Source organism: Phaethon aethereus (assembly GCF_964289735.1).
Source record: "Phaethon aethereus genome assembly, chromosome: 3".
NCBI classification, from domain to species: domain Eukaryota; kingdom Metazoa; phylum Chordata; class Aves; order Phaethontiformes; family Phaethontidae; genus Phaethon; species Phaethon aethereus.
The window spans coordinates 69,848,280-69,874,824 of NC_138576.1; the positions used below are offsets into that span (position 1 = coordinate 69,848,280).

General features: G+C 41.1%; 1 protein-coding gene across 1 annotated transcript in view; it reads right to left on the bottom strand.

Annotated features, from left to right (window-relative positions):
• SYNJ2 (synaptojanin 2) overlaps positions 1 to 26,545 on the bottom strand; it is a gene marked incomplete at its 3' end in the record, with an annotated part of 73,135 nt that overhangs the window by 27,074 nt on the left and 19,516 nt on the right. The window contains exons 3-11 of the mRNA XM_081997275.1: positions 25,188 to 25,458; positions 22,568 to 22,793; positions 10,493 to 10,576; positions 8,586 to 8,647; positions 5,622 to 5,718; positions 2,217 to 2,389; positions 1,723 to 1,804; positions 1,350 to 1,499; positions 1,087 to 1,252 (exon numbers count right to left, since the gene is read on the bottom strand). Coding sequence (XP_081853401.1) covers positions 1,087 to 1,252; positions 1,350 to 1,499; positions 1,723 to 1,804; positions 2,217 to 2,389; positions 5,622 to 5,718; positions 8,586 to 8,647; positions 10,493 to 10,576; positions 22,568 to 22,793; positions 25,188 to 25,458 — 1,311 coding nt within the window. The remainder of the gene's footprint in view (positions 1 to 1,086; positions 1,253 to 1,349; positions 1,500 to 1,722; positions 1,805 to 2,216; positions 2,390 to 5,621; positions 5,719 to 8,585; positions 8,648 to 10,492; positions 10,577 to 22,567; positions 22,794 to 25,187; positions 25,459 to 26,545) is intronic.

Genomic DNA, 26,545 nt, shown 5'->3' on the forward strand with positions numbered 1-26,545 from the left:
GGGGTTGACATCAGCAATTTCTCTTCCAGAAGCCAGGCACCTTTTGAAAGTTTGTGGAAGACTGGTCACTCACTTTCAGCATACGTTTTCCTGCACTTCTTCAAGGAATAAGCACACAAATTCTTTTTCCTCGCTTAGTCTTTTCAGTTTAGCCTACAGCGATGAAGCATGTCACAAATTATGATTGAAACTGAAGCCCTAAGAAGTTTAGTGTGGAGGGAAAGGTGGAGAGCAGCACAGTCTCACATCAGTCCAAAACCAGCACTGTTGTGGCTCTCTAGCCTGGTCAGAACTCCTCACAGGAACCTGCTATATTCACTTATTTTTGATGAGTATAGAAAATTAGCAATGTGCTTTTTTTGTGTGAGCAACTGAGGTAACCTTAATCTTTAAATACCTGATTTTCCTTGTGGTCTGCATCAGGGAACGGCCCCAGGACTGACATGGATTTGAATAGTTCATGTCTATCCTATTAAAATCCTTTAGTTCTCTGGAGCAAACTGACCACCAGATACAGGATAATTGCACTCACAAGCGGTATTTTGCACACAAGTATCTTCTCAGAGAGAATTAAATTGGTTTACTCTAAATGGGTCCAAACAAATGTGTATATGTTGTGGACTATCAGGGCCCTGGAGTAAAGCAGGGAATGAACTAACATAACAACATAAACGTGCCTTTAAAGATCAAGTGGCTAAAAGCATGTACACACACTGCAGGCCAAAAATAAGGAGATAAAAAATCCAAGCTGAAGAGATTTCCTCAAGACAAACTCAGACTGGACCAGACTGAGAATATAGCCCTAAAATCTTCCCCTCTGGTCCAACTCCTCTAAACTGTCATAGAAGATCATCATCAAAGAGCAGATAAATTTACTCAGAAGTCCAAGACAAAACATGAGAAATAAGCACAGTGGAATTAAAAAACACAGAGCTGTGCTACAGTCCCTTGAAAGCAGCTTTTTAAACAACAGATTTGTGCAAAAGTAGCTTACTTACTGATTTTTTTTCAAAAGGGTGCAATTGCTTATCTCTGACAGCTAAACACGGACACAAAAGAAAAGTGAAGGATTTACACTGGCCTTACCCAGCAGTGCAGTGTGGTCCATGAGCATCTTGCCTTTGTCTGCATATTCCTCGCTGAAGAAGTCACCCATGAGCAGCAACTTGATGGCTTCCTGCTTTACTGCATCGAAGAAATTTGACTGAATGGTGCGAGACACAGAGCGGGCACCATCCTTGAGTTTCCCAACCTATATCAGGCAGGAATCGTGAATACATGTGACACTGAAGAGTAAATCGGACATCTTTCTTTAGCTGCGAATAAACAGTTTTACCATTTTTCTTTACCTTGTGCTTCCCCTCAAGGGCACGACTGCCAGTAAATACTCTGCTCAGATTATGACCGTTGAGAGTCCACATCACTTTGTAGGATTCCACAAAGCGCTCAATTATAGATTTAGAGTTCAACCCAAGGCTCTCTAATTGAGCAAGCAGGATCTGGATTAGGTACAGAAGGAGAAAAAACAACGACCGCATTGTTCTTAAATGTGTTTTTGCTTTTTATCTTCAGTTTAAGTATTCCAGCCAGCACCATTCTGTATCACAGAGCTGGCAAGACAGACTTGTTCAACTGAGGCTTATGCCCTCTTTCCTGTCTTTCCCATGGAACAGACAATGTATGCAGCACAAGCATCCATGAAAGGTCTTCTGACAAACTCACCTCCAGTGCAATGAAGGACTGTACACTATTAGTACGATCCAGGCAGTCCAAACAATTCATTCGAAAAGTACCTGTCTGCAGACTTCAGTAACCAAACACAAGAGGAGGGAGGAAAAAAAAGACATATTTTAAAATAACATCTAATCATGAGTTGATTGAACAAGATCATCCAATGTTCAGTCTGAATATAACCCCCACCCCCATTTTGCCAGTGCAAGCACATTGTGCACAATGTATTCCATTAACATGTCTAATTACTTGACTACATTTGCAACACTGTATTAGCAAATCCACGCACTGGTAATTTTGCAGATTCCAAACAATGGAGATGCAGTTAAGCCAAATAATCTATTTAGCACCAAGACTACACTTTGTCTCAAAATTGTATTTCAAGATGGTCATTTACGCTCACAGTCTGAACACAGCAAGAAACCTGGGAAGGCCAAGACAGGTGGTGCCTGGTTATGCTGGGACAGAGGGGCAGGGACACTCACCGTGGACTTACATTCTCGCCCTTTGTGAAGATTCCAAAGTCTTCCCAGTGCAACTTCAGCTGAGGCCTCAGCAAATTTTCCAGTTTCTCAGTTTTACCACCTTTTGCAAATTGGTGGTAGTCAAAATTTATCATGGGAGTGTCTGCTGCATGGGAAGAGGCCCATAGCAGTTTCTGTTTAGATAGAGAATGAAGGAAAACAAATCCTGCTCAAGCCACAACGTAAGAATTGATACCAGCATGCTTTTATCATTACTAAACTTTGACTGTTTATCACATTTTTAATATTGAGAAGCTCATAGGGAATTTTGAAAGGCCAGACATGAAAACAGTGACTGAAGTTCCCCATTTTGTTTTCTTTCCAAAAGTAAACTGGATTGTTAGACCCCAATTTTTCTGCAGGGGTACTCAAACTGTAACTGCAAAGTATACATCAGAATTGCTGCTGTCTGCACCTTGGCTAGTGGCAGCCCTGCAGCAGTGGGCGGCTACCTCTGTGTGTGAGAGTGTACAGCAACAGTGATGCTCTGGGCAGGCTTAGGACCGGGACCGTGATAGGAAGGGTGTCCAGAGCTGCTTCAGGTAGAAAAGCGTAACACTGCATGGGTGTATTTTTAACCATTCCTGAAGTGCCAAGAGATGGGAAAACATGGCCCTAAATTTAGGTAGAGGGTGCCTGAGGAAGAAGTAAGAAAGAAATGATGACCCAGGAAACATATTATAAAATGGTTGTGGTAAACCACAAAAGTGAAGAGGCACAAATTGCCTTATTATTTCAACTCCAATTTCCATGACCTCACATGAATTTCTGTAATCACCACAAATTTCATTAAGGTATCTGTAATAGATACAAGAATATATCCTGCTCTCCACGACAAAGCCAGAGAGAACTGTTAGATTAACTCTAACTATGGAAGCCTTTGTCTATTCCCTTCCCTCCTGCACATTCTCTCTCAAGAGACAGATGCTTTCCTCTATTTAGATTGTGACACAAAACTGAAAAAAACAATACTGATATTACATTAAAAGTGTACATGCAGCAGTTCCACCAGTACAATTGTATCAAGTAAGCCACTAAGCCCTCCCCGCAGAAGCAAATTTAAAGGTGTTGCATGGTGTTTGGAGAGAGATGTGCAAAATATATTTCATTGCTGTTAGAAAAGCCAAAACACTGGGTATCTGCTTCTCTGTTGTTGACACCTCAACTTGCCTTTACAGCTGCTGGCACTAGTAATGCACTTGAGGATGACATTTACCCACTGCCTCAGTGGAAATCATTGTCAGAGTATTTGTAACTGTACGCTACAGCACTGCTTTTACTGTAAACATAATTACATCTGTTACAGGGGATGCTTATGAGAGGAACAGCATTACTGAGAACAATATTGATTTTTGGCCTGGTAACAGCTGATTCCGGTAACAGCTGAAGGTAAGTTGGTCATTTACAATTTTTCCTTTGTTTCTGTTGGATAAAAGAATGGTAGCGGTGACATTCTGATCAAGAAATCATAGCAGCAGTAACTGCAAGAATATTTTGAACCAACTCTGATAAGAATTACTAAGATTGGAGCAAGAGTTAAAAGAGGAAGAAATACAAGCAAAGGAATAAACAAAGAAATAAACTAATGACAGAAAAGGAGAAAAGCTTTCATTCCTAATCATTCCAATTACTTTCTTTTTAATTGAAGCTCTTTAAAATCATCAAAGTAAAAATAAAGTATATATTCTTTACAAACATCCATTTATTAAAACACAAAGATAAAGAAAAAACAAAAGGTGGTTATTTTGAATAACTTCAGTTTCCGGTGCTGTCAGTCTAAATTCTTTCAGCACACAGAGTGCTTTCATAATTTGTTTATTTTTAAACATCAATAAAGTTTAACAATTAAAACAGATCTTTATTTAAAATAAATGAATGAATGCAAGGTTTTTATTCTAGAGAGGTCCTCTGACTTAATCTCTGTTTGTATGATACTGGCCAGAGCACTATCTTCAAGAATGTGAGTGTTTGATAAAATATCAGTATTAAATTAACAAGAAAAGTCAGATTTGTATCGTCATAAGTTATTTGAGCATTTAGCAAGTGATCATCTCTTACTCCTAAAATTCATTGTTTTTGCAAAATAAACTATAAAACCTATTTTAAAGATAGGGAAATCAAGAGATTATAGAGGTTTATCTGGGTTATGTAGAAATTCAATAAGAATCTGAAAACAGAAGCTGGGTCCAGACTTCACTTCTGTACCTTCCTCATTGCCTTGCAAGCTTTAGTCATAATCACTTTCTTTGGCCATATTCTGTACAGGGGGGAGACTTTCACTTTTGTCATTCCACTGGGGAAACTGATAGTCCTCTCCAGGTCTTTTGGATAAGGAAGAAATGGTCACACAGAAAATCTGCCAAAAAAATCAAGACCCTCCTTGTCTTGAGTACATTATTCTAGCAGAGGGAAACAAATCAGGAACTATTATTTAACTACAATTTTTATTTTGCTTAGTTTCACACAGTGAACATTTGAACTCACAACTGTTGTAGCATTCTTTACCAATGATAAATACATAACACTTAACTATAGGTATGTACTTAAAACATTCTTCTGATTATTCTTCAAAAATATACTCCACAGTATCTGTGTCGGATTTCTAAAGAAACAGGCACTTAGGAGGCAGACTTCCATCAGCCTCCAGCCAGATTCAGGCAGCTATGCAGTGCTGCAAATCCCACTCAATGCCAATCTGTGGCTTCAAGTACACATTCGTTCTAAAAATGTGGCTATGAGAATACTGCTCTAGAACTCAGCACAGCTTTAATTCTACAATGCCTGACATCCTGAAAGCACAACCCAGATGGTTTCAGGTATTAGTTGTGCCTAGGGACATGTAGGGGCCAGGACAACCTCTCTTTGTACACCAGACTCTCATCTGGTGCTCAGGCAGCCAGTTCCCATCACAATCAGTGCAAGATAGCTGTTTCCCATTACAGTCAGAGCAAGACAGCTTGCTCACACTCAGCGAGCCAGGGTCAGGACCTGGCCTCCAAGCACTTCTTGGCAATCCCATGAAGCACCTGACTGCATAGGTGACTACATACTATGACAAAGCTGGCCACGATTCATTTTTGCAAATGTGAATTACTCTTTGGAGAATTAGGGCAATTTTTTTTTTTTAAAGTCTGGTTAAAGAGAATGTGCATAATTGTGTGCACACATAAGCAGGGAAGTCAGTGCTGGAAATTAAGCCATAAGACAACGAAGCGCCATTCTACCAGTATGTAACATCTGGTAAAGAGATAACATCATTTCTTGAAATACACTATTCATCGCCTACTGGGCCAGAAAGGAAGCAGAAGAACATGGAGGCTCAGCGGAAGTCAGTAGTTAACAAAAAACCAACAACTTTGCTTTTACCTTAAAAGCTCTGTTGAGCACCTCCTCCCCTCCTCTGCTTCCCAACAGGTTAACGATCACTTGTTTTCCATACTGCTCTTTCAGAAGCATCATATGCCTACAGCAAAAGTAACCATAATAAGTACTAAACAAAACCATATTATGTTGCCTACTACCTTTTTCAAAATACAGAAGTAGAGATCACTGGTTGTTCCATCCAGCAGAGAGTTTCAGCCACAGCAGCTACAGACATCTTCCTCTTCCTTGCAATCAATTATTAAATAGTACAAATGGTGAAAATACGCAATTAATGGACACAGTATTTTGTACTGAACTTTAAGAAAGCAGTGTATTAGGAAACAGACCCCAGATCTTTTATGTCACTGTTAGCTTTGATATTGCCTTTTGTACGCTCCCATGTCTTGGCTGTCAGCCTGGGAACTACATAGGAAAGACAAGAAGAGGAGAAAACATACTACACTTCAACAGGAATTGCCCAGCATCTTACAGGGCTGAGCCTACAAAGGGGCAGCAGCAGCAATGGGGCCTAGGACTCCAATGCCAAAGCCAGAGAGGCACAAACACGTATGTCATAGGCGACAGGGTTCAAACATCTTTGAGCTACCGCAACATTGAGACATTCACTCTCAACATATTTAAATTAAGCAGGAAGGTTAGTAATCATAAGAACTGCTGCACTGGATCAGACCAAAGACCCTTTTAGCCAAGTGGCCTGGCCCAGGTTCTTCAGGAAAAACACAAAATAGGACAAGTATAAAGTGGTATATATTTTTGGCATATATCCCCAACCTCTCAAAGCCTGATATTCAGGGACTTTCAAGTCAAGAGCTTTTAGCCAGATGCAGAGGCACCCATTCTCCCTTCAATAAATCTTTTTTCAAGTTGGCATGCATGTGCCATCCAGCTGTGCTGGATCATCAAGAAACAATTAGATATTAAAGCCATCTTCCATCATGTGCTAACAATATTGTAGTAGTACTTAAAAGGAAGCTGGATAGAAATAGACAAGAAAAATAAAATAAACACTCACACAAATGAAAAGCTGTTATATGCTGCAAAGTGACATGCTATGGCAAAGCATCAGAAAAACAGCAAGCATGCATCTTCTGGCACACACCTTTAAGTCCTCTAACCCGAAATAAACCACACAGAAAACCATGGAAGGAGAGAAAAGAAAGACAAAGTTATCAGCATGGCCTTCAAGAAACATGGCTAAATATATTTTCTGGTGCTATGTATGTTCCTGATTCTGCAACCAGCTCTCTGTACACCAACTCTTCTCATACATTTGCACCCCTCTGGTCTGACCCATCAATATCCTACTTCTCCACCAACGTTGCTTCCTTACAACAAAACTGCTGAAGCTCAGGTCACCTGCTTGAGTACTGCAAGCAGAGCTCCCTGAGGATTTCTCAGGGAGAGGGGATGAAAAAGATCCTCTAACAAGACTACCATTCATTTCTGACAGTGCCTTCTCAACACATTAACCTATCAGATGGGAAAACATAACAGGCTAAATCCACTCTAACGCTCTCAGAAAAGCTGTAGCAGGTTGTTAAGTTTCAGTGTCTTTTTCGATGTAAGCAGTCGCTTATTCCTTGCCCATTTTCAAAGGACTGTCTTTCACAGATCTGTAAGCAGAGACATCTCTAACTTCATCTAGCCTAAAGGCTTTACTGTGCACAAGTGAAAGAAGGAATAGTGCAAGCTGATCGTCATGTTCATGTTTCTTACAAGAAAGCTATTCATCAGTTGCATCAGGGTGACAGAAAAAAGATTCTGAGCTAAATGGTCTTACAGAGTTGTTCCTTGCTGAGGTACTCTCAATTTCTTGAGCATCACAAGAGGATGCCGAGTAAGTTATTGTTTTCTTCTTATGTAAATTATCTCTGCTGTGGAATGCAAACCTCTAAGATGGAGCCTCAGGGACACTGGCAGGGCAAGTTATCATGGCACCAGACGACCACAAGACCTTGAGCGTCAAAGGCATTTGAATTCAGTAGGATTTAAAAGCTTGGAGGATGTAGGCTAAAACTCTTTGGAGCTGGGACTGCTATAGTGCATAGTCACTTTAGATTCTAATCCTTGTTTGGGGTCTTCAGTGCTGCAAAACTATTAAGAGTCACTAATGTCATATTTGCTAACAGTTGCAGTAAATGAAATGAAGGAATTAACAGCCCTTACCCAAAATCAACATAAACTCTGTTTTGCCAAATCCAAATCAAAACAGAAATTAATCACAGGACCTGGCACTTAGAAGTTGAAAATTTCCCACAGGCCAAATCCTTCATGTCCTTTTCAGGCAATGTTCTCACTGATGTCCATGGGAGTTTGCCCTTAAAGGATAGGACTTCATAGTCAGATATTCAAAGAAATCAAGATAATGTACAGCTTTTTTTACAGTTTCCAGCTGACAAGCAGAGTATTAATGGTTTAAAAAGGTTTACAAGCTAGTCTTTAGGTAAAGTAGGAAAGCATCACCATGACAGCACCATACAACACTGATCATAGAATAAGACACTGTTGTTTCAGTATAGCAGTAAAACAATGATGAAAAACAAATCCAAATTGGAGAGAAAGCAGTGTTTACTTTTTACTTGCCTGGGTTACAGTAGTAAAGAAGATCTGTTCTGTGTACCTGAAGTGTAAATTCACATTTGTTCACCCACAAAGAGATATACAGACCTTCGTTTTGCATATCACTCAGTATTTTTTAGCTTTTACAGAAACAAGCCAGGAGACCAAATTAATTCAATTACCATTGAAAACAGAAAGGAAAATGCAAAAAAAAAAAGTGAATAAATAATGTAAACCCACTTAATAATCCCAGATCATCTGGGGGATTGGCTACATCATCCGAGAGATGTTTCACATCTCTCAGGATTTAATAGGAAGGCATAAAGTTGTGGAATCTTGGTTAAACGCCAGGCTGTTGCATTATTGCCAAAGTGGAATGAAGCTTACCTGTCAAAGGCAGGAGCATTTGCTTCCAGACCTCTGTTAAGCCTCAGATGATGAGAACCCACCTAAAATAAAATATTGGAAAGAGAAGAAAGAGAGAAATAACTTCTTAAATTGCTACAGTCCTAAATCACTAGATGTCTCCCTTTTTCCTTCAGAGAAAAACTATCTCACTAACAGCACCAGACACCTCTAACAGATTCCACACACCCACACACAAAATATCCTTAATACAAAATCCACAGCTTTTATCAGACAACAACATTTACAATTACAAGTGAAAACACAACGATCATTAAACAAAGGGATACCTACACATCTTTTTATGGCTAAACAAATCACAGCCCTTCGCCAGCTTCCTCTAGCAAATATCTCACACTGCCTCACACGAGTATGCTGTGTGCCCAGCGTTCTTCCTGTCCTTCCCTCAGCAGAAAAGGCTGCAGTTATGCCAGCTCCATGTGTTATGCATTCCAAGTTCTTTCATCTTTCATTATTTACCAAAACTAAAAAGCATCAGAACAGTTCTTTGAAAATATGAAGGATTAAATCCTGTGCCATCAATCCAACAGGACTTTTAATATGGATGTCAACAACAGTAGCCTCAAGCTCCTTTTCAATGCTAGCTACTGTTATTACAGTATGCAGATCACTTCTTTCCTCTCCAAAAACTACACTGCTAATTATTTATAGGATCATGCATTTTTTTCTGTACTTCATCATCTTCCTTTGTTTTTCATGAGGTTGGTATCTGCAATTCTTTTTAACACCAATGCCAGCATAATCATATCCAAGGAATAAGAGTTATGAGTATTCACCAACATAAATGAAAGCTGCATAATCTAACCCAGATTAGGTAAAAATGCAGACTGTGTCCCTACTAAAAAATTGAAAATTCTGTGTAACTAGAGATGCTACCCAGTGCCCAAAAATACCTGGGGAAAAGCTCTATAGCTTCATAACATACAGAACAGTGCTGGATACAGACACACCATGGGCAGAATGTGTGCACAACCATACGGGCAGACCTGCTTTATAAAAAGAAGCAAGTATTGCACTGGATGGTGCTAACAGACAACACCACACATCCTTTAGTCATCTTCCTTTTGTGCTAAATCCAGTAGTTCTGAACACTACCTAAGTGCTAGATTTACTGATAAAAAAGTATCAAATGATCTTTAAAGAATCTAAAAAACCAGTTATATTACATATTCTCTATACTAAAATATATGCATATATGTGCGTACTCATTCCGGTTGCTCATCCCTCTGTTCAGAGAATGCAAAGAGTGCTAGGATGATTACTTGAGCTTCTAACTGTATATAAACTGTAAGTCACAGACCATATGTAACCCACTAGTAATAACGTCCTGATGAAACCCTACATCTCTGCCTTGCAGAAGATCAGATTAGATCATCATCACCCTTTTCACTGAAATCTAGCAAATACACCATCCAGACATTACACTTTGTTTCAAGGTAACGTGCTCCTATAGAGCTCCTGGTATCCCTAGATACTCCAGTATTACTGTGGAGGTCAATATCATCAAGCCAACCAGGCATTTCAGAAGGAAAGGCTACTCCAAATCAAATCGAAAATGTAATAAAGATATTGCTGTAAGCTTCAGCTTAAGACATTAGGACATAGTCCCTTACAAATAATTCCCTGTAGAGGCAAACACACACATGAAAATGTTAAACTTCAGTTAACTATAGCCATTTGCCTGGCTTAGTTCTGTTTGTCTAAATACACAAAATTTCCTACAAGGTAAACCGAAAATGAAAGGGCTCTGCATTTTCAAGGAATGAGCTTTGCAGCTCATTAAAAAAAAAAAATTAGATTTTATGTAACTTCTAAATTATAAGTAGCAAGAGAGATTAGTAAGGCAGGCTTTTTGATTATTTGTTTACCTGAAGCCCCAGTTGCTCCCAAAACAGTGGAACAGAACCTCTGATCTGCACAAAGGAAGAGACATCATCATCCAAGTAAATTGTCTGCAAAAAGAAAATCAAGGGAAGGAGTTCTGCAGTTAGATCTATCAGCGTGTGACCCCTTCACCAGGTGACAGTTTAAGACTCTGAACTCAAAGGGTAAAAAAAGTAAACCATGTATCTCCATGTATCCACTTACTGCTCAGCCACTTTTCCATAGTCTCAGGCAGGGGAACAAAGCACAACGTATTTGCTTTCATGTCACCTCAGCAGATTCAATTCACTACTTACCAGAAAGAAGAGAAAATTTAAAACACCACCACTGGCAAAAGGAAGGAATCTTTCATTCACAATGAAGATGGATCTGATCTACTGGTGGAGATACTCAGGAAGACCAGCCATATACTCTCCCTCTGTCTCTCTCAAAATCTAACTGTGCAAAATGTCATTGCTCCTTGTGACTGATGATGGGTAATGTCAGGTGTGGGATAAGCTTATCTCTTGCTTTATTTACTATTTCTTATTTCACTGCATGTTGTGCCTTGTCAGAGTGTCCAAATAAGTCTCAGCAAAACTAGCAGCTTCGCCACTCCCATTCTGAGATTCAGTGAACAGCATGTGATCTACTTCCTTTCCAGGAGGCTTACAGCGAGAGGCTCCAAACTCCCCATTTCCCTCCCTAACCAGACCTCAAATTCTCCCTTAGTATTTGTTCTTATGATCACTGCTAACACGCTGATTTTGAGTCAAATCCATGCAAAGTACAAAGACTGATTTTCCCCTTTGCCTTCCCCCGCCACCAGCCCCCAAGCAAAGCGTTATGTTATATGTTAACTTAGCACAAAAGGTACTATGATTTCAGTATGACCACAGAGCAACTGTGCAGAGCCTGGCTCACTCCCCTGGCCTATACTTAGCAGCGGAATCCTGGCTGTTTTCCATGGGGACACATGATACCCATGATACCCATCTCCGTTCTCTCATGCACGACAATGAGTCTTCTGCAGCCCTGTGGAGGAATGGTATCCAGGTCATCCAGGTAGCTGCTTCTCTAAACACATCGTATCACTTAGCACAACTGCTGCCAGCTGCCTAGTAGCTCCCAAAATAGACGAGAACATGAAAATGGGTTACTCTACAGCTTTAATGGGGTTTGTGCTTTTGGATTTGCCACTACATATGCTGGCTGGGTGACTCAGGGGAAGTGCCTTCATTTACCTTGACCTCTCATCTTTATATCGCTATGAATGTACAATTTCTAGAGCTACAAGTGTGAAAAGAAGTACAGCTAGACCAGAGAGGTAGGTATCTAAATATTCTGCCACCAGTTTTATCTAACTATTCCTTACAATATTTTTGCAGAGCACTTACTACTATACCCATTTCACTAAGATGAAAGACTTAAGTGGCTTTGTCAAGGACACACTGTCAGTGTTAGAATGATGGCTAGCCCAGATTTAGTGCAAAACTGTATGTTTCAATGTTTTCAGCCTCACATCAATGAATTAAGAACCTTTCTCTGCTGCACCTCATCCTAGCACAACCCCCTGCGAGAGAGGGGGTTGCTCAGAAAAGCCTCCTTGCGAGGCCTGCCTCACACCTTGAGTAATGTGGGCCTAAAACACGCTCTCCCAACATTGCCGGTACCTGAGTGCAGGAGCTAATTACCATGGCAACACACTGGTGCACCTCTCTTTGCACTGCTGTGCTCAGAAGAGTTCATCCTGCAGTTGGACTACAGGAGGAATGAGCCTGCCCACCTTCTTCCTCTTTATCACATCCTCACTGAGACAGGCTGTGCCAAGATGACTCAGTGACTTCTAAACACTGAATCATATTTTCACTCACAGTCAGGGACCCAGAGGAGCCAATTCTAAGCTAAAGCAAGTTTGTGTAGCTCCACGGACAGCCCCAGCATTATCCTGACTCACAGTAAATGACGATCAGGTCCTGAATCTGTGCAAAAAAAGAGTCAGGACTGGCTCACTTCAAAATTTGACACGAATCATCACCTTAGTGATGCAGTGAGTTGAAATGAAACATCTAATAATTACGATTACAGACAAAGCTTCATCTGAACTACAATTTGGCCACTCAGCTTGCTACAGAGGATCAGTTTTCTTTACAATCTTCTGGAACATCCTGTTTCCATAACTAACTGAAAAATCGACAGCTCAAGTATCTCTTTGGCCAGCTGCAAATCCTCTAGACCCACTTATTAAAATATAATAATAATACTTTTAATACCTGCAGTTTAACATCTTCCTGAGCTACAGTTTAAATGGAAAGTATTTCATGACAGTTACAGACCATGAATATATAACCTGCATTCTTTATGCCAAATACAGAACAAAAATACTAACCAAATATTTCTGCCTTTCTGCATTAACAGATGCTCACATTTCCACTTACTAGTGATTCAACATCATAAAAGTTAACAGATGTTTGTTACTACTATCACTCACATTTTCTGTTCACTGATTTTCACCCATTACCTCTTCCAACTGTTTTCTGCTCTATTAAGCTGTCCATTTGGAGAATTGAACAACAATTAAAAAAATACAAACTATTTGGGGATCATTCCTGTGATCTAAACAGGATGCCCATGTCCTGCTGTGAAGAGCTGGGGATGTCCTCTGTCAGGATGAGATCTAATACAAAACTCCGCTATGACGATAGGGCATTTTAAAGAAACTGACGTTTTTATGCACATTGTCATGTAGCTTTTAGAAATTCACATGTGGATTTTGAACCAGGAGCATGGCCTCTCCAACACAGTCTTTCACAAAAAAGTTCTCCACATTAGCACCTTCCCCCCGCTCCCCACTCGCTTTCAGGGCTCTTCATTCTGTTCTCTGGAGCAATTCTGCGGTCTTTCACAATCCTCACTTCATTCTCGTGACCCAGATGAATCCAAAATTATTTTCTTCAAAGTTGCCAGTGAGTTGGAAAAAGACCTAGTATTTTTTAATGAGTGGGACAGTAACACTGTTTTCTGACAGTCATTCCTTCCTAAACAGACCATAATCACTTCGTTAAGCATTACGACCATGCAAATCTTCCCTGAATTTCTGTAATACCCACTATCCTTCATTCTCCACTCCAAGGAACATGATCCCTGATCTTGACATTGCCTTCTACTGTGTATGCCCCTTGACATTACAATAATAGTGGCAACAGCCTTCCTACCAGCAGATTTCTTAAGCAAGCAGGTTGAAAGACTAAGACAACTTTCCAGTTCTGGAATGGGCATAGTCTTAACACCCATATACACTGTAAGAAACCCCATTTGTTAAAATCTTAAATAAGCACTGATAATACATCCAGGTTAAAATTACACACATAAATAAAACATAACTTCATTGCTTATGCAATTCCAGCATTTATGCATGGATAAGTACAGAACTTCTTTTCTCGTATTATTCCAAACCTTGATCATTTCTTGTTCACAATGTCATGTTTTCTACAAGCACATTATCTGTCCCACTTTTTTGTCGTTCTAGTTTTGACTATACTACCCTGTCCTCTAGCAGATACATTTCTCTTATTCTAAGGCATGACACAAAAAATGAACAGTTCTATAAGAAAAGAAACTATTCCTTCCTAAACAGCATTTTATTTCCAGAATTTTCCTGTCTTCTGTTTTCCTTAACTCATGCACAAGAAATACATCCAAGAAGATCATACAGGTTTTCCTCTAGCAGTTCAACATCAGTGTCCACATCAGTGGACAACACTTTGTCATTAGGGTTGATACATACTGCTAAATCTTTGTCTTTGGGCTTCATAAAACTGTTGTGGAGTCTTATCTTTTGTCTTAGATCCAAAATGACAGCAAGTTGTTGCCCACTTGCCCCAGGAGAATGTTCATTCCTATCAAATACTCAAAACTCTCAAGAACAACTTCATTAATCTCAAAGGATCTGGCCCGTAGAACAATCCAATTCAGTTAGCTGTATGAATTTTCAGACATGTATCCTGCAGTTTGCCATCAGACAACATAATAGCAACGGGATACTTAACCAATGTGGAGGACCTCCTCACCTTGATAATAGATTGCCTGCACTCTGGCCTTGGGTGTTAGAATTTGCCACATTTTTCTTTTGACTTCTGCTGTCTTAGACTCTTTTTGGGGTTTCTTTCTATGACTCCAGGATCAAAGGTGATAGTGCTGACAGTTCAAGAGGACGTTTCTCAATCTTTCTCTTCTCTTGCCTAGGGCCAGACCTTGCCCCTGTGATTTTTACCAGACCTTTCCTGATAACTCAAGCTTCATGCACAGGAACTGCTAGTAAGCTTCTGAGCAAGAAGCAAACTGGTACTCGTTCTGAGCAAGAAGCAAACATCTATGTCAACCAGCTGGTGTTTCTAATCCCAACGTGCTGCTCCCATTCATCACTTGGAATAATTTATACACTAATCTCCATCACTCAGCTTCATTAGAAGGAAATAATTATCCAGTCACAACTTCAAACGGCAAAATTCATTACAGACTCAAGGGGCACAAAGACACAGTCCATGATGAAATAGATACTCACGTGGCTTGTTCTGGGATTCCCAGCTCTGCCACACAATCCACAAAGAGCATGGATAACAGATGGCCTAAACATACCTCTCCACGAGTCCCTTTAACTCAGACCACGGGATTCAAGGATATACTTGCCAAAATAATCCTCTTTGCCCTGCCTGGGGCCATACTAAAACTTGATCCAAAAAATAAATTAACCACATGATTGCATCCATTCCTCTCCTGAAGAGCTATCCAACATGGTCTAGGAGTTATTGAGAAATAGGGATAATTTTTCTTAATCCATGCCTGACAACTCTTTCTTAAACTGGAAGGGAAGTTTAATCCAAATTCATAGCATTTCCTTTTAATGTCTTGTCAAGGTTTCCGTTTTCTTTATTGAACAGTTTCATGAAGGGGGAAAACAAATGAAACCATTCATTTATCTTTGGTAAATTACATTTGTTCCCCATAAGGCACATACTAAGATATCAAAAGTTTAGCACAACTCTTTGGAGGATAACTGGGGGAGGAGCTGAAATCTAAACAGGGTTAGGCACACGAACTAAATGAAGAAAGCACGCTTGTTTCTCAACCCTATCAGCAGAAAAGAATTTAAAGAATGCGATACAGTCTCAACATTAGGGGATTACTAGCGGAGGAAGAAAGGGTGAAGGGAAAGATTTAAGCTATCACTGGGAAACAGAGACTGATTTTAAAACTACTCAAGGATTAACTGCAACATTGCAAGTAGAAAGGGCTGCCATCCCATCACAAAACACTGGCAGCAAATGTGGAAGTACACATTAGAGGGATTTCAAAAAAGCCCTCTTTTCTCCTTCCATCATGTTTTGTTTCTCCTTAAGCATTTCCTACCATTTTTTCTTTCTTCTTTTTTCTTTGTAAAGATGCAAGCCAAATGATCAAATATCTGAAAGATCTACTAGTAGCTATTTTTTGAAAAGCAAAAGTTAAGTGAGCTATTTAACTTTTTCTCCCTTCTTCTCAAACACTGTGAGTCACAGCAGTTAAGTGAGCCCACAAAAAATGACTCATTGCGGAGCTAAAATGCCACAAGGCTAACTCAGTGGGAGACAAAAGCATACCGTCTATGTATAAAAGAGCTGCCTGGAGATAAGACTAATTGTTTCTCCCTCTTCTAAAAACAGAAAAATATTAGAAGTAATTCCTATGAAGGGGGGAAAAGTCCCGGCTTTTCAGAATCCTAGGATGCTATTTATCCATGAAAGCACACAGCCAGCATGCCATTATACTGTACAGGCTGCAGCAAATGGAAACAAAATGTTATTCAGCCAAGATATTACCTCATAGCCGATTACTCAGTAGTCTACTATGAAGCAGGAGAGAGTTTATTCTAGGACTCTTCCTTCCTAATGGTAAGCGGATGCCAGTCTGAACTGGATCTCAGGCATCCCAGTGGTTAGCCCAACTTCACTTTGTTAGGACACGCCGCTTGGTAAAACTAGTGTTTATCACCATGAGCAACAGCAACCTTCTTTTCTCCTTTAAAAACAGAAACCGAACGAAAACACACAATCCTTTAAAACTGCAAACCCTTGTCATAATTTTCAACCTACTCAAGCCTTTCACCCTATAACCATTTCACTCTCACGCTTTTGCTTACCCAACTGCAAAACACTCAAAAACCTTCAGTCCTCTCATTTCATGGCAGCCCCTGTCTGAAGGGGAGCAAAGCACAGCAGTTCCTGTGAACAGCCTGACCCAGCCCCAACTAAGGGAAGCATTAGCAACCAAGTACTGAGCCAATCCTCAGGTTTTCTGCTGGGGTGCCAGGGCCATCTTATTTTTCATGCTAATCATTTGCAACATAATGTACTCCAGGAATATAATTAAATAGAATGAGATACTTCTGACCCAACTAGTGGCCAGGACAGCTGAAGTATTTCCCATAATTCAACAACTGCTAAGTGCAGTGCTGCAAATATGAGACTGATCTGAAAAAAAGCTGACAATCCTTTCTAATATTTTCTTTCCTCTGCATTTCAGCAAGAGAACATTCTTCAAATCCTGAGGAACATACTTTGCACTAATGCTCATAAGAAGACACTCAACTGAAGTAGCAGACTGTACCAAGTTATAACTTAAAATGGCTTATGTCCCTTTTTCTGTTCCCAAGTTCCAGGGAAAAATTCCACTTTTTCGTGAGCAGACTTATCTGCATTTCCCAATGCACTGACAGACTTTCTAGAAAGATGTAGATGCTGCAGGATTTGACTTGCAGTTGCTTTGGAGCAGAGGCACAAAAGATAATTATTAGCAGAGAATTCAGAGGCTGACATTAGAGACCCAAGCACTGCAGAGGAAGAGTCTGGCATCCAACAAGCAGAATTTGTGGAAGCCTGAACACTAAGTGGAAAGCTGCCAGGCCAGCCTACTGAAAATTCAGGCAAACCAGGAAAAGGAGGGACATGAGCAAAAAGCCACCCACATCCCCAAAGAGAACTCCGACCACTAGGCAGAAAGTCACTCGTGTAATATTTTGCATGTTTCGAGCACCTCTTGGGGATTAAACCTCACCAGCAGACTGGGGAATACCAGTCTGCAACTCCTCTGGGACTTCTGCTGAGCAATGCAGCACTGCCGAGTCTAAGGCAGCTCTACACATGTCCCTAGGCAGAACTAGGTGAAGTGCTTAAAGCTGTACCATCAAGGCAACATCTTAGAGGAGACTTTGCAAGTGCCCAAACATGGCTAGATTTTGGCCAAACAGGTCCCTGAAGGCAAGCCTGCCTCGTGCAGTGGGATAACAGAAAGGACAGCACTGAGTGTGAGCCACTACACTCACACAATGCCACAAGGAAACACTGGTGATAAAATATGGGCACTTTTGAGGGGTGTTGCCACCCTCAGCAGTCAGACACACTCCTACAACGATACAGCTATAACTCTTCCGGAACAAGTCACGACACAGATAGCTTAAATATCTCTATGCTACAGTCACTGTGTCTTACAGAGATGTCTCACCAGCCTTCCCTTATGAGCATCACCTAAGCAATCTACTTTCATTGTATGGGCACACATACATACACATATAAAAACAATCTACGCTACATACAGTTTTGCAGAACTGCCCAGAAGACACTGAAAACATCTACATCTACACCGATGCATGCAGCATGGGTACCAAACAGGAGGAGCTGGAAGCCATTGTGCAGCGGGACAGCTATGACGTAGTTGCCATCACAGAAACATGGTGGGATGCTTCTCATGACTGGAGTGCTGCAATGGATGGCTATAAGCTCTTCCAAACGGATAGGCAGGGAAGGAGAGGTGGTGGGGTGGCTCTGTATGTTAGGGAGTGTTTTGATTGTATAGAAATCAACGATTGTGAAGACCAAGTAGAATGCTTATGGGTAAGGATGAGGGGGAAGGCCAATGAGGCAGATATCTTGCTGGGAGTCTGCTACAGACCACCCAACAAGGACAAAGAGACAGACGAGACATTCTGTAAGTGACTGGCAGAAGTCTTGCATTCGCTGGCCCTTGTTCTTGTGGGGGACTTCAATCTATCGGACATCTGCTGGAAGTATAACATGGCAGAGAAGAAACAATCTGGGAGGTTCCCGGAGTGTGTGGAGGAGAACTTCCTGACACAGCTGGTGAGTGAGCCCACCAGGGGAGGTGCCTTGCTGGACCTGCTGTTTACAAACAGAGAAGGACTGGTGAGAGATGTGATAGTCGGAGGCTGTCTTGGGCTTAGTGACCATGACATGATAGAATTCTCAATTGTGAGCGAAGTAAGGAGAGGGGTCAGCAAAACTGCTACCATGGACTTCTGGAGGGCAGACTTTGGCCTGTTTAGGTCACTGGTTGAGAGAGTCCCTTGGGAGACAGTCCTGAAGGACAAAGGGGTCCAGGAAGGCTGGACAGTCTTCAAGAAGGAAATCTTAAAGGCACAGGAGCAGATGCTCCCCATGTGCCATAAGACGAGCTGGCGGGGAAGGTGACCGGCCTGACTGAACAGGAAGATTTTGCTGGGACTCAGGGAAAAGAGGAGAGTTTATCGCCTCTGGAAGAAGGGGCAGGCAACTCATGAAGAGTACAAGGATCTCGTTAGGTCAAGCAGGACAAAATTAGAACGGCAAAAGCCCAGATAGAGCTCAGTCTGGCCACAGATGTAAAGGATAATAAAAAATGCTTCTACAAATATATAAACAACAAAAAGAGAGGCAAGGAGAATCTCCATCCCTTACTGGATATGGCGGGGAACCTTGTCTCCAAGGACGAGGACAAGGCTGAGGTACTTAACGACTTCTTTGCCTCAGTCTTTAATAGCCAGTCCAGGCATCCGCAGGGTATTCAGCCCCCTGAGCTGGAAGATGGGGATGGAGAGCACAATAACCCGCCCATAATCCAGGAGGAAGCAGTTAAGGACCTGTTAAGCTACCTGGACACCCACAAGTCTATGGGGCCTGATGGGATCCACCCGAGAGTACTGAGAGAGCTGGCAGAGGAGCTTGCCAAGCCACTCTCCCTCATTTATCAGCAGTCCTGGTTAACAGGGGAGGTCCCAGAAGACTGGAGGCTTGCCAATGTGACGCCCATCTACAAGAAAGGCCGGAAGGAGGATCCTGGGAACTACAGTCCTGTCAGCCTGACCTCCGTATTGGGGAAGATCATGGAGCAGTTCGTCTTGAGAGTGCTCACAGGGCATGTGCAGGACAACCAAGGGATCAGGCCCAGCCAGCATGGGTTCATGAAAGGCAGGTCCTGCTTGACCAACCTGATCTCCTTCTATGATCAGGTGACACGCCTAGTGGATGAGGGAAAGACTGTGGACATTGTCTACCTGGACTTTAGTAAAGCCTTTGACAGCGTCTCCCACAGCATTCTCCTGGAGAAACTGGCGGCTCATGTCTTAGACAGGTTTACTCTTCGCTGGGTGAGGAACTGGCTGGATGGCCGAGCCAGAGAGTTGTGGTGAATGGCATTAAATCCAGCTGGTGGCTGGTCACAAGCGGTGTTCCCCAGGGCTCAGTTCTGGGGCCGGTCACATTCAATATCTTTATTGATGATCTGAATGAGGGGATCGAGTGCTCCCTCAGTAAGTTTGCAGATGACACCAAGCTGGGTGGCAGTGTTGATCTGCTGGAGGACAGGAGGGCTCTGCAGAGGGATCTGGACAGGCTGGATTGATAGGCAGAGGTCAACTGTATGAGGTTTAATAAGGCCAAGTGCAGGGTCCTGCACTTCGGCCACAACAACCCCATGCAACACTACAGGCTTGGGGAAGAGTGGCTGGAGAGCTGCCCGGCGGAAAGGGATCTGGGGGTGCTGGCTGACAGACGGCTGAATATGAGCCGGCAGTGTGTCCAGGTGGCCAAGAAGGCCAACAGCATCCTGGCCTGTATCAGAACTAGTGTGGCCAGCAGGAGTAGGGAAGTGATCGTGGCCCTGTACTCGCAACTGGTGAGGCCGCACCTTGAATCCTGTGTTCAGTTTTGGGCTCCTCGCTACAAGAAGGATGCTGAGGTGCTGGAGCGTGTCCAGAGAAGGGCAACGAAGCTGGTGAGGGGTCTGGAGAACAAGTCTTATGAGGAGCGGCTGAGGGAACTGAGGTTGTTTAGTCTGGAGAAGAGGAGGCTGAAGACTGCTCTCTACAACTACCTGAAAGGGGGTTGTGGCGACGAGGGTGTTGGCCTCTTCTCCCAAGTAACTAGTGATAGGACAAGAGGAAATGGCCTCAAGTTGCGCCAGGGAGGTTTAGATTGGATATTAGGAAAAATTTCTTCACCGACAGGGTGGTCAAGCATTGAAACAGGCTGCCCAGGGAGGTGGTGGAGTCACCATCTCTGGAAGAGTTCAAAAAACATGTGGATGTGACGCTTCAGGACATGGTTTAGGGGACATGGTAGCGCTGGATTAATGATTGGACTTGATGATCTTGAAGGTCCTTTCCAACCTTAGTGATTCTGTGAAAACAATGAAATTTTAGAAGCAGATCCTTGTCCTTTATTGAAAACTACTACCAGCCATTCATCTATTCTGCTTATAGAGACATCCATTTCTGTATGATGGTTCTGACTGCTAGTAATTACTACTTCTGTTCAAAAAGGAAAAGGTGATTATACTTGAATAGGAAAGCACTCATTTCAGCTGGCACAGAAGACTTCGCATTCTTCAGGGTCCATTGCTTTTTGTTCATTTTCAAGGTAGTAAGCTAAGCCACATGCAATAAAACCAGCTGGCTCTGTTATTTTGTTTGGCTGTGTCAATCAAGGGAGCCTGCTGAATGCATTTCACTCATATATTTTGTCTCTGCATCAGCTGGAAATAGGGTTTTTAGTATGTATGTATGTATAAAAACTGTGTCATACCACCTCTCACTGGAGAGAATCCCCCATGAAGCAAAGGGGAATATAAAGCAAAGTCTCTTCCAAAATGAGCTGTGCTGGAATTTGCCTTGCTCTGAGAAGATGGTGTTTCTTCTCCATTTCCTTTACTAGCCAAAGACTCCCAGTGAACACAGTTCCTTTGCTGGGCAGTTTCCTCTTAACTAGAATGATGTATTTGAGCACTGAGAGTTCTTCACCAAAGCATGGCATATACTACCTACCTTCTACAAATGTTGTCCTCACTGGTCTGCAAAAGTCTTGTGAGGCAGGAAGTTAATAATCACCCTCTTTTATAGCTGAAAAAACAACTGTACAAAGAACTGATGGCTTCAATCCAATACTGCATCAAAAGTAACTTTGAATACGAATATTCATGATCATGATTTTATATGATGCTAAGTAACTTCCTTAGAGTCAAAAGCAAATCTCAGCTCCAGTCTTTGCTGAAAATCACCAGCATCACTAACCAAATTCTTTTACATGACTGTAGACATAGTTATACCACTGTTGTGCAAAGGACTTTCAATGGCTAGCCCAGAAAACCTGGTGGTATGGACTAACAGGGATACTTAAAATGAATGAAAGAGAAATGAAGTGTAGAGACCATTACTTTATAGAAAAACTTTCAAACTAGTTCTTTTCCAACATTCTATAGCATGGGAAACATGATAAATTCTAGAAAAAATATGCTTTAAAATGTACGCAGAATGTATAAAAGCGTGCCATTTATTCTGGGACAGATTTGAAAACATTATTTTGCTTAATACATGGGCCTCATGACTGATAATTCTAAGCAAGTTTTGTGCAATTGAGAAACTTATTGTTACACACGTTGATTTCACATGAATTAACACACAGAGCTCTCTGAATGGTTTAAAAACCCCATGTCTATAGTTCACGACAATATCAAATGGCCAGACCTCCACATTCAGGAAAAAAGTCAAAAGTATTTGTGAAAATTGTGTGCATGGAAAAGTCAGAAACACAGAAAAAGAACAGATTGCAAAGAAATGCTTAACAGGCATGAACAAATAGACCTGTCATGCAATAATATTTTAAATATTCTTGGAAAAAATACTTGCTGAACTCCTTTAATTCTTGTTGGAAACTCTGCCCCAATTAAACTCGAGTGGACTGAATTATTCAAAGCTATTGGATACATCCGCTTACCTGCTCTGTCTCAACGAAGTTAGACACATGTCCATCATCATTGACCCCTCGAACGTGAAACCGGGCACCAGCTTGCTCACAGCTCATGCGAGAAATGAGGCAGGCTTTCGCCTTCTTGTGGGAAGCATAAACAGTGCGAATGTCCACTACACCACAGATCACCTTCAGCAACCAGTCAGAGCAGTTCACCTGGTAGTGTTTGAAGGGGATATGCAATAGCTGGTTCCTGAAAGGTTCAACAACATACAGATACATTACTGAAGAAAATAAGAGACAGGCATGTGTGCCACCCCATAACAATCACTAATTTAAGCAATTAAGGTTTTGTGACTCCTTTTCTGTTCTACCTTTTCTTTATCCAAAAACAGGAAATATCAGGAAGAAATCCTTCCGAAATACTACAGTGAACAGAACATGGCAAATTTTAATAGCACAGCTACCATCAAGGTGCTGTCCTTGTATACTGTACTTCTGTCTTATAAATTCAGATGCAAACGTCACCGCTTTCAGCTCCAGAAATACATTTATATTTAGTAATCTTTTTCATAAATTACAGTGCTGTCAAGATAATTACTTTTTGAACAGTACTGCCCAGACCTTAGCACATACTACAGGATGAAGAGCCATTTTAAAATCCACCAGGATTTCCAGGAAAATTTTTCCAAGCAGAAACTGGGCCCAGAAGTCAATGGGGATATTGCAAAAAGTGCTACTAAAATTAAGAGGAATGTCTGCTTTAACCTTCAATTTATTTTATGATCAACAACCCAAAAAACCTACTATGCCTACTTAACAATGATGCTACTATCTTCTATTATAATGGTTTTCATCATTTCATTTTTCAAAATGTGCTTTTAGTCACAGATGAGGGCCCCTTTATGATCATTTATTGCTCAACAGCAGACCTCTACGAGTTATTACATCCAACAAAACCCTTGAAAAATTGTCCTTCTAGAGTGTAGCATTTCTCCGAAAAAGGTACAAGTCATTCTTACATTTTTGAACCAAATATGTAACTGAAAAAGCAGCTCTACAACAATTTTTGATATCTCTTCCACCTCCTTCTCCCAGCTCCGCTCACAGAGGAAGTCCTCACTCAGACAAATTCCAGTAGAATTTTTTTGTTGTTGCAGTTCATTTAACAGGCAGTTTGTGTTGCTTATAACTAAGGTCATCTGGAACTTTTAATCATGTAACTATTTATCCCATTGTTTACTTTTCTCAAGAATATATTGTTTGGTCTGAAATCTCCCATATCACATATTTGCCTCGATTAATTTTCTTTGGAACATCTTTTTACCCTAAATGTGATGTTGTCGCCATTCATCCCTGTTCTACAACATACAGGAGAATGGAACCTCTTCAAGGGCTACTTCTAGATTAGCCAGAAGCAGCAAAGAAGGAAAGCTCAAATACTTATCTTCCAAAAACAAAAGTTTCAAAAGACAGTACAGGTAAAAAGAGTTGCTTTAAAGGTTGTTTCGTTTCAACACTGGAACATAGCTCATTTGACATGCTGGGAGAGCTTTTTTGAGAGGGATGCATAATTAGCACAGTTGAAAGCAAGTTTTTATATATCTCTCTTTTGAGTTACACTCAAAACACTACACCTTACCAGTCATAGATAGAAAGGTTATTTAGCCTGAACGAACTGTTCTCTCATGGTTATTTATCATCCATTATGAACTTTTTTGCTTATTTAATAATATTCACCTACTTTGGGCCACCAGACTTATCACACATTCTAGCAGCACACCCACACGTAACCCTGCCAGTTATTTTCCACCTAAATCATCTAACCCTCGTTTATTTCCAGTACAGCTATGCTTCCTGTGTGACTATCTTTTTTGTTTAAAATGAAAAAAAACTAGGATATAGGAATTCAAGCACTTTGGCAGAACTTGTAAAGCAAACAAACTGAACTACAGCAACGATGCACCAACTGTAGAGTGGGTGCACCATCCTTCTGTAGGGAAGACAAAACCCAGCATTTGTGTGTTTTCCTTTCCACTCAACTAGTACTTACCACAACAAGAAATACTTTTTCCTTGCTATGTAAGCACAAGAAAGCAAGAAGTACAGAGCAGTGTATCACAGGAGATTCGTTCTGTGCAGCATACATTTACACTAAGCTGCAAACATATTTAATATTGATATTTTCAACATAAAAACTAGGGCATGCTATTAAAACATTAAACACATACACTTTTAAGAAGCAGAAGATACTTCAGCACAAGCAATGGGTTTTATGAACAGTTCAAACGCAGGCTGCTATTAGGTGACTTTTAAAGCAAATTATTAAAAAGAACTGGAGGGGAAACTATTCATGACATATACAGACATGTTTCTGTAGTGTGAGCAATACATCTTGTGTCTCCTTCTTAACAATATAAAACATCCAGTTATTAGAATTGCATTTCACTATCAGATTAATTTTAATTAAACAGAAGTTACTTGTTTGACCCAGGTTTACCATGAATACACTAAGGCTACATGCCCTGTAAAAAGACACAAAGGAGGTGTGCCTGAAATGCGTATGTTCATTTCCCTCTGAGAAAGTCTGACCAATAAGATGCAGGTGGGGATGACAGGAGACTTTGGTGTAACACACAGTACTAACCAGAAAAACGAGTTACCAGATCCATAGTGGTTATCACCCTGCCGCTGAGCCCGCACAGTCAAGTCAAAGTTTGAGCCTGCATTAGGCCAGGAGAAATAGAACATCCCAGAGCTCAGTATTTTCTTCAAGGTAGTAACACGTTCCTCTTCCTTTGTTTCTTCCTGGAGAGGACAGAAATCTGTTGCAGTAATTTTGTAAACTTCCGCGTCCAGGATTTTTCCCACCGATGTACAGCCTGTCACCAGGACCAGAAAGTGCAGCCGAGTGTTACCTAGAAGGTGACAGATAGTTACAGAGGGTTACAGTTGGACACAGGCTATGCCATTTTGCATCAGTCTTGTCACATGCAATGCTGACACGGCCCCAGCAGAGGCCAGTATATTTGCTTCAGAAGAAAACAAAGGACAAGCACACAGCCTGTGTTCATTTACATTTATGAATTTTTTTTTACTGCAGGTGAGTGAGTGCAATTGCATAATATTCCACAATACTTACACATTCCCATCCTTTACTACATTAGAATGTTTCTCCCACTTACTTTATGAAGTGCAATGAGCTTGGTGTTGGGACACTACTCAAAAATCAAATTTCACCATCCTAGAGAACATAGTTTTCACTGGATTTGATTGAAGGGAAAGGTAAAAAACTGGTCATTTATGAGATAAAGTGTATTCCTCACTATGGATTTTTCAACTGACTTCCAAATTTTAAAGATACGAAGCATTCAGATTTCTTACTGGCTTCAGATGAAGCTGGGTGTGTTCAGCCATTCAGAAAGTTTCAGTATTACCAATTCTTGACATCGTACTTTTAATGTCACAAAAGGATGTACATGATTAGATGACAACCTCAATTACCACTAAAAAGAATTCCAGCTCTCATGGCTGTGAAGCAAAGTGTGAAAATGAAGCAGCTGAACTTCAGGGCTCCAAAACTAAAAGATAAATTTTGAAGCTTGAGAACACCACTGTGATCAGATCTCTCATACACAGCAGGATTTCAACCTCTGCTCATTCTCTCCGAAATGATCAAGTAATTAAGAAACAGTAGAACAACTGTTCTGAAAACACTGGTTTTGCTAGGAAGAAACTGTTTGGTTCACTTAAATTGGCCTCTCATGGAGACAGTGTCATCCTATTCACTCCAGTTAGTAAGAAAAGGTGGAAATGAGCCAAGATTTATCACTCTAGCATAGCAGAAACAACAGCTGACCTGCCAAGAGCAAGCTAATTAGCTAAGGGCACAGTGACAATCTGGAATAGTATGGTTTCAGACAGCACAGGGGAACACTTTGTAGAATCACTCTTCAACCGTCCACGGTGGCCCACTGTCCAAATGCAGACCAACTCTCAAGCAAC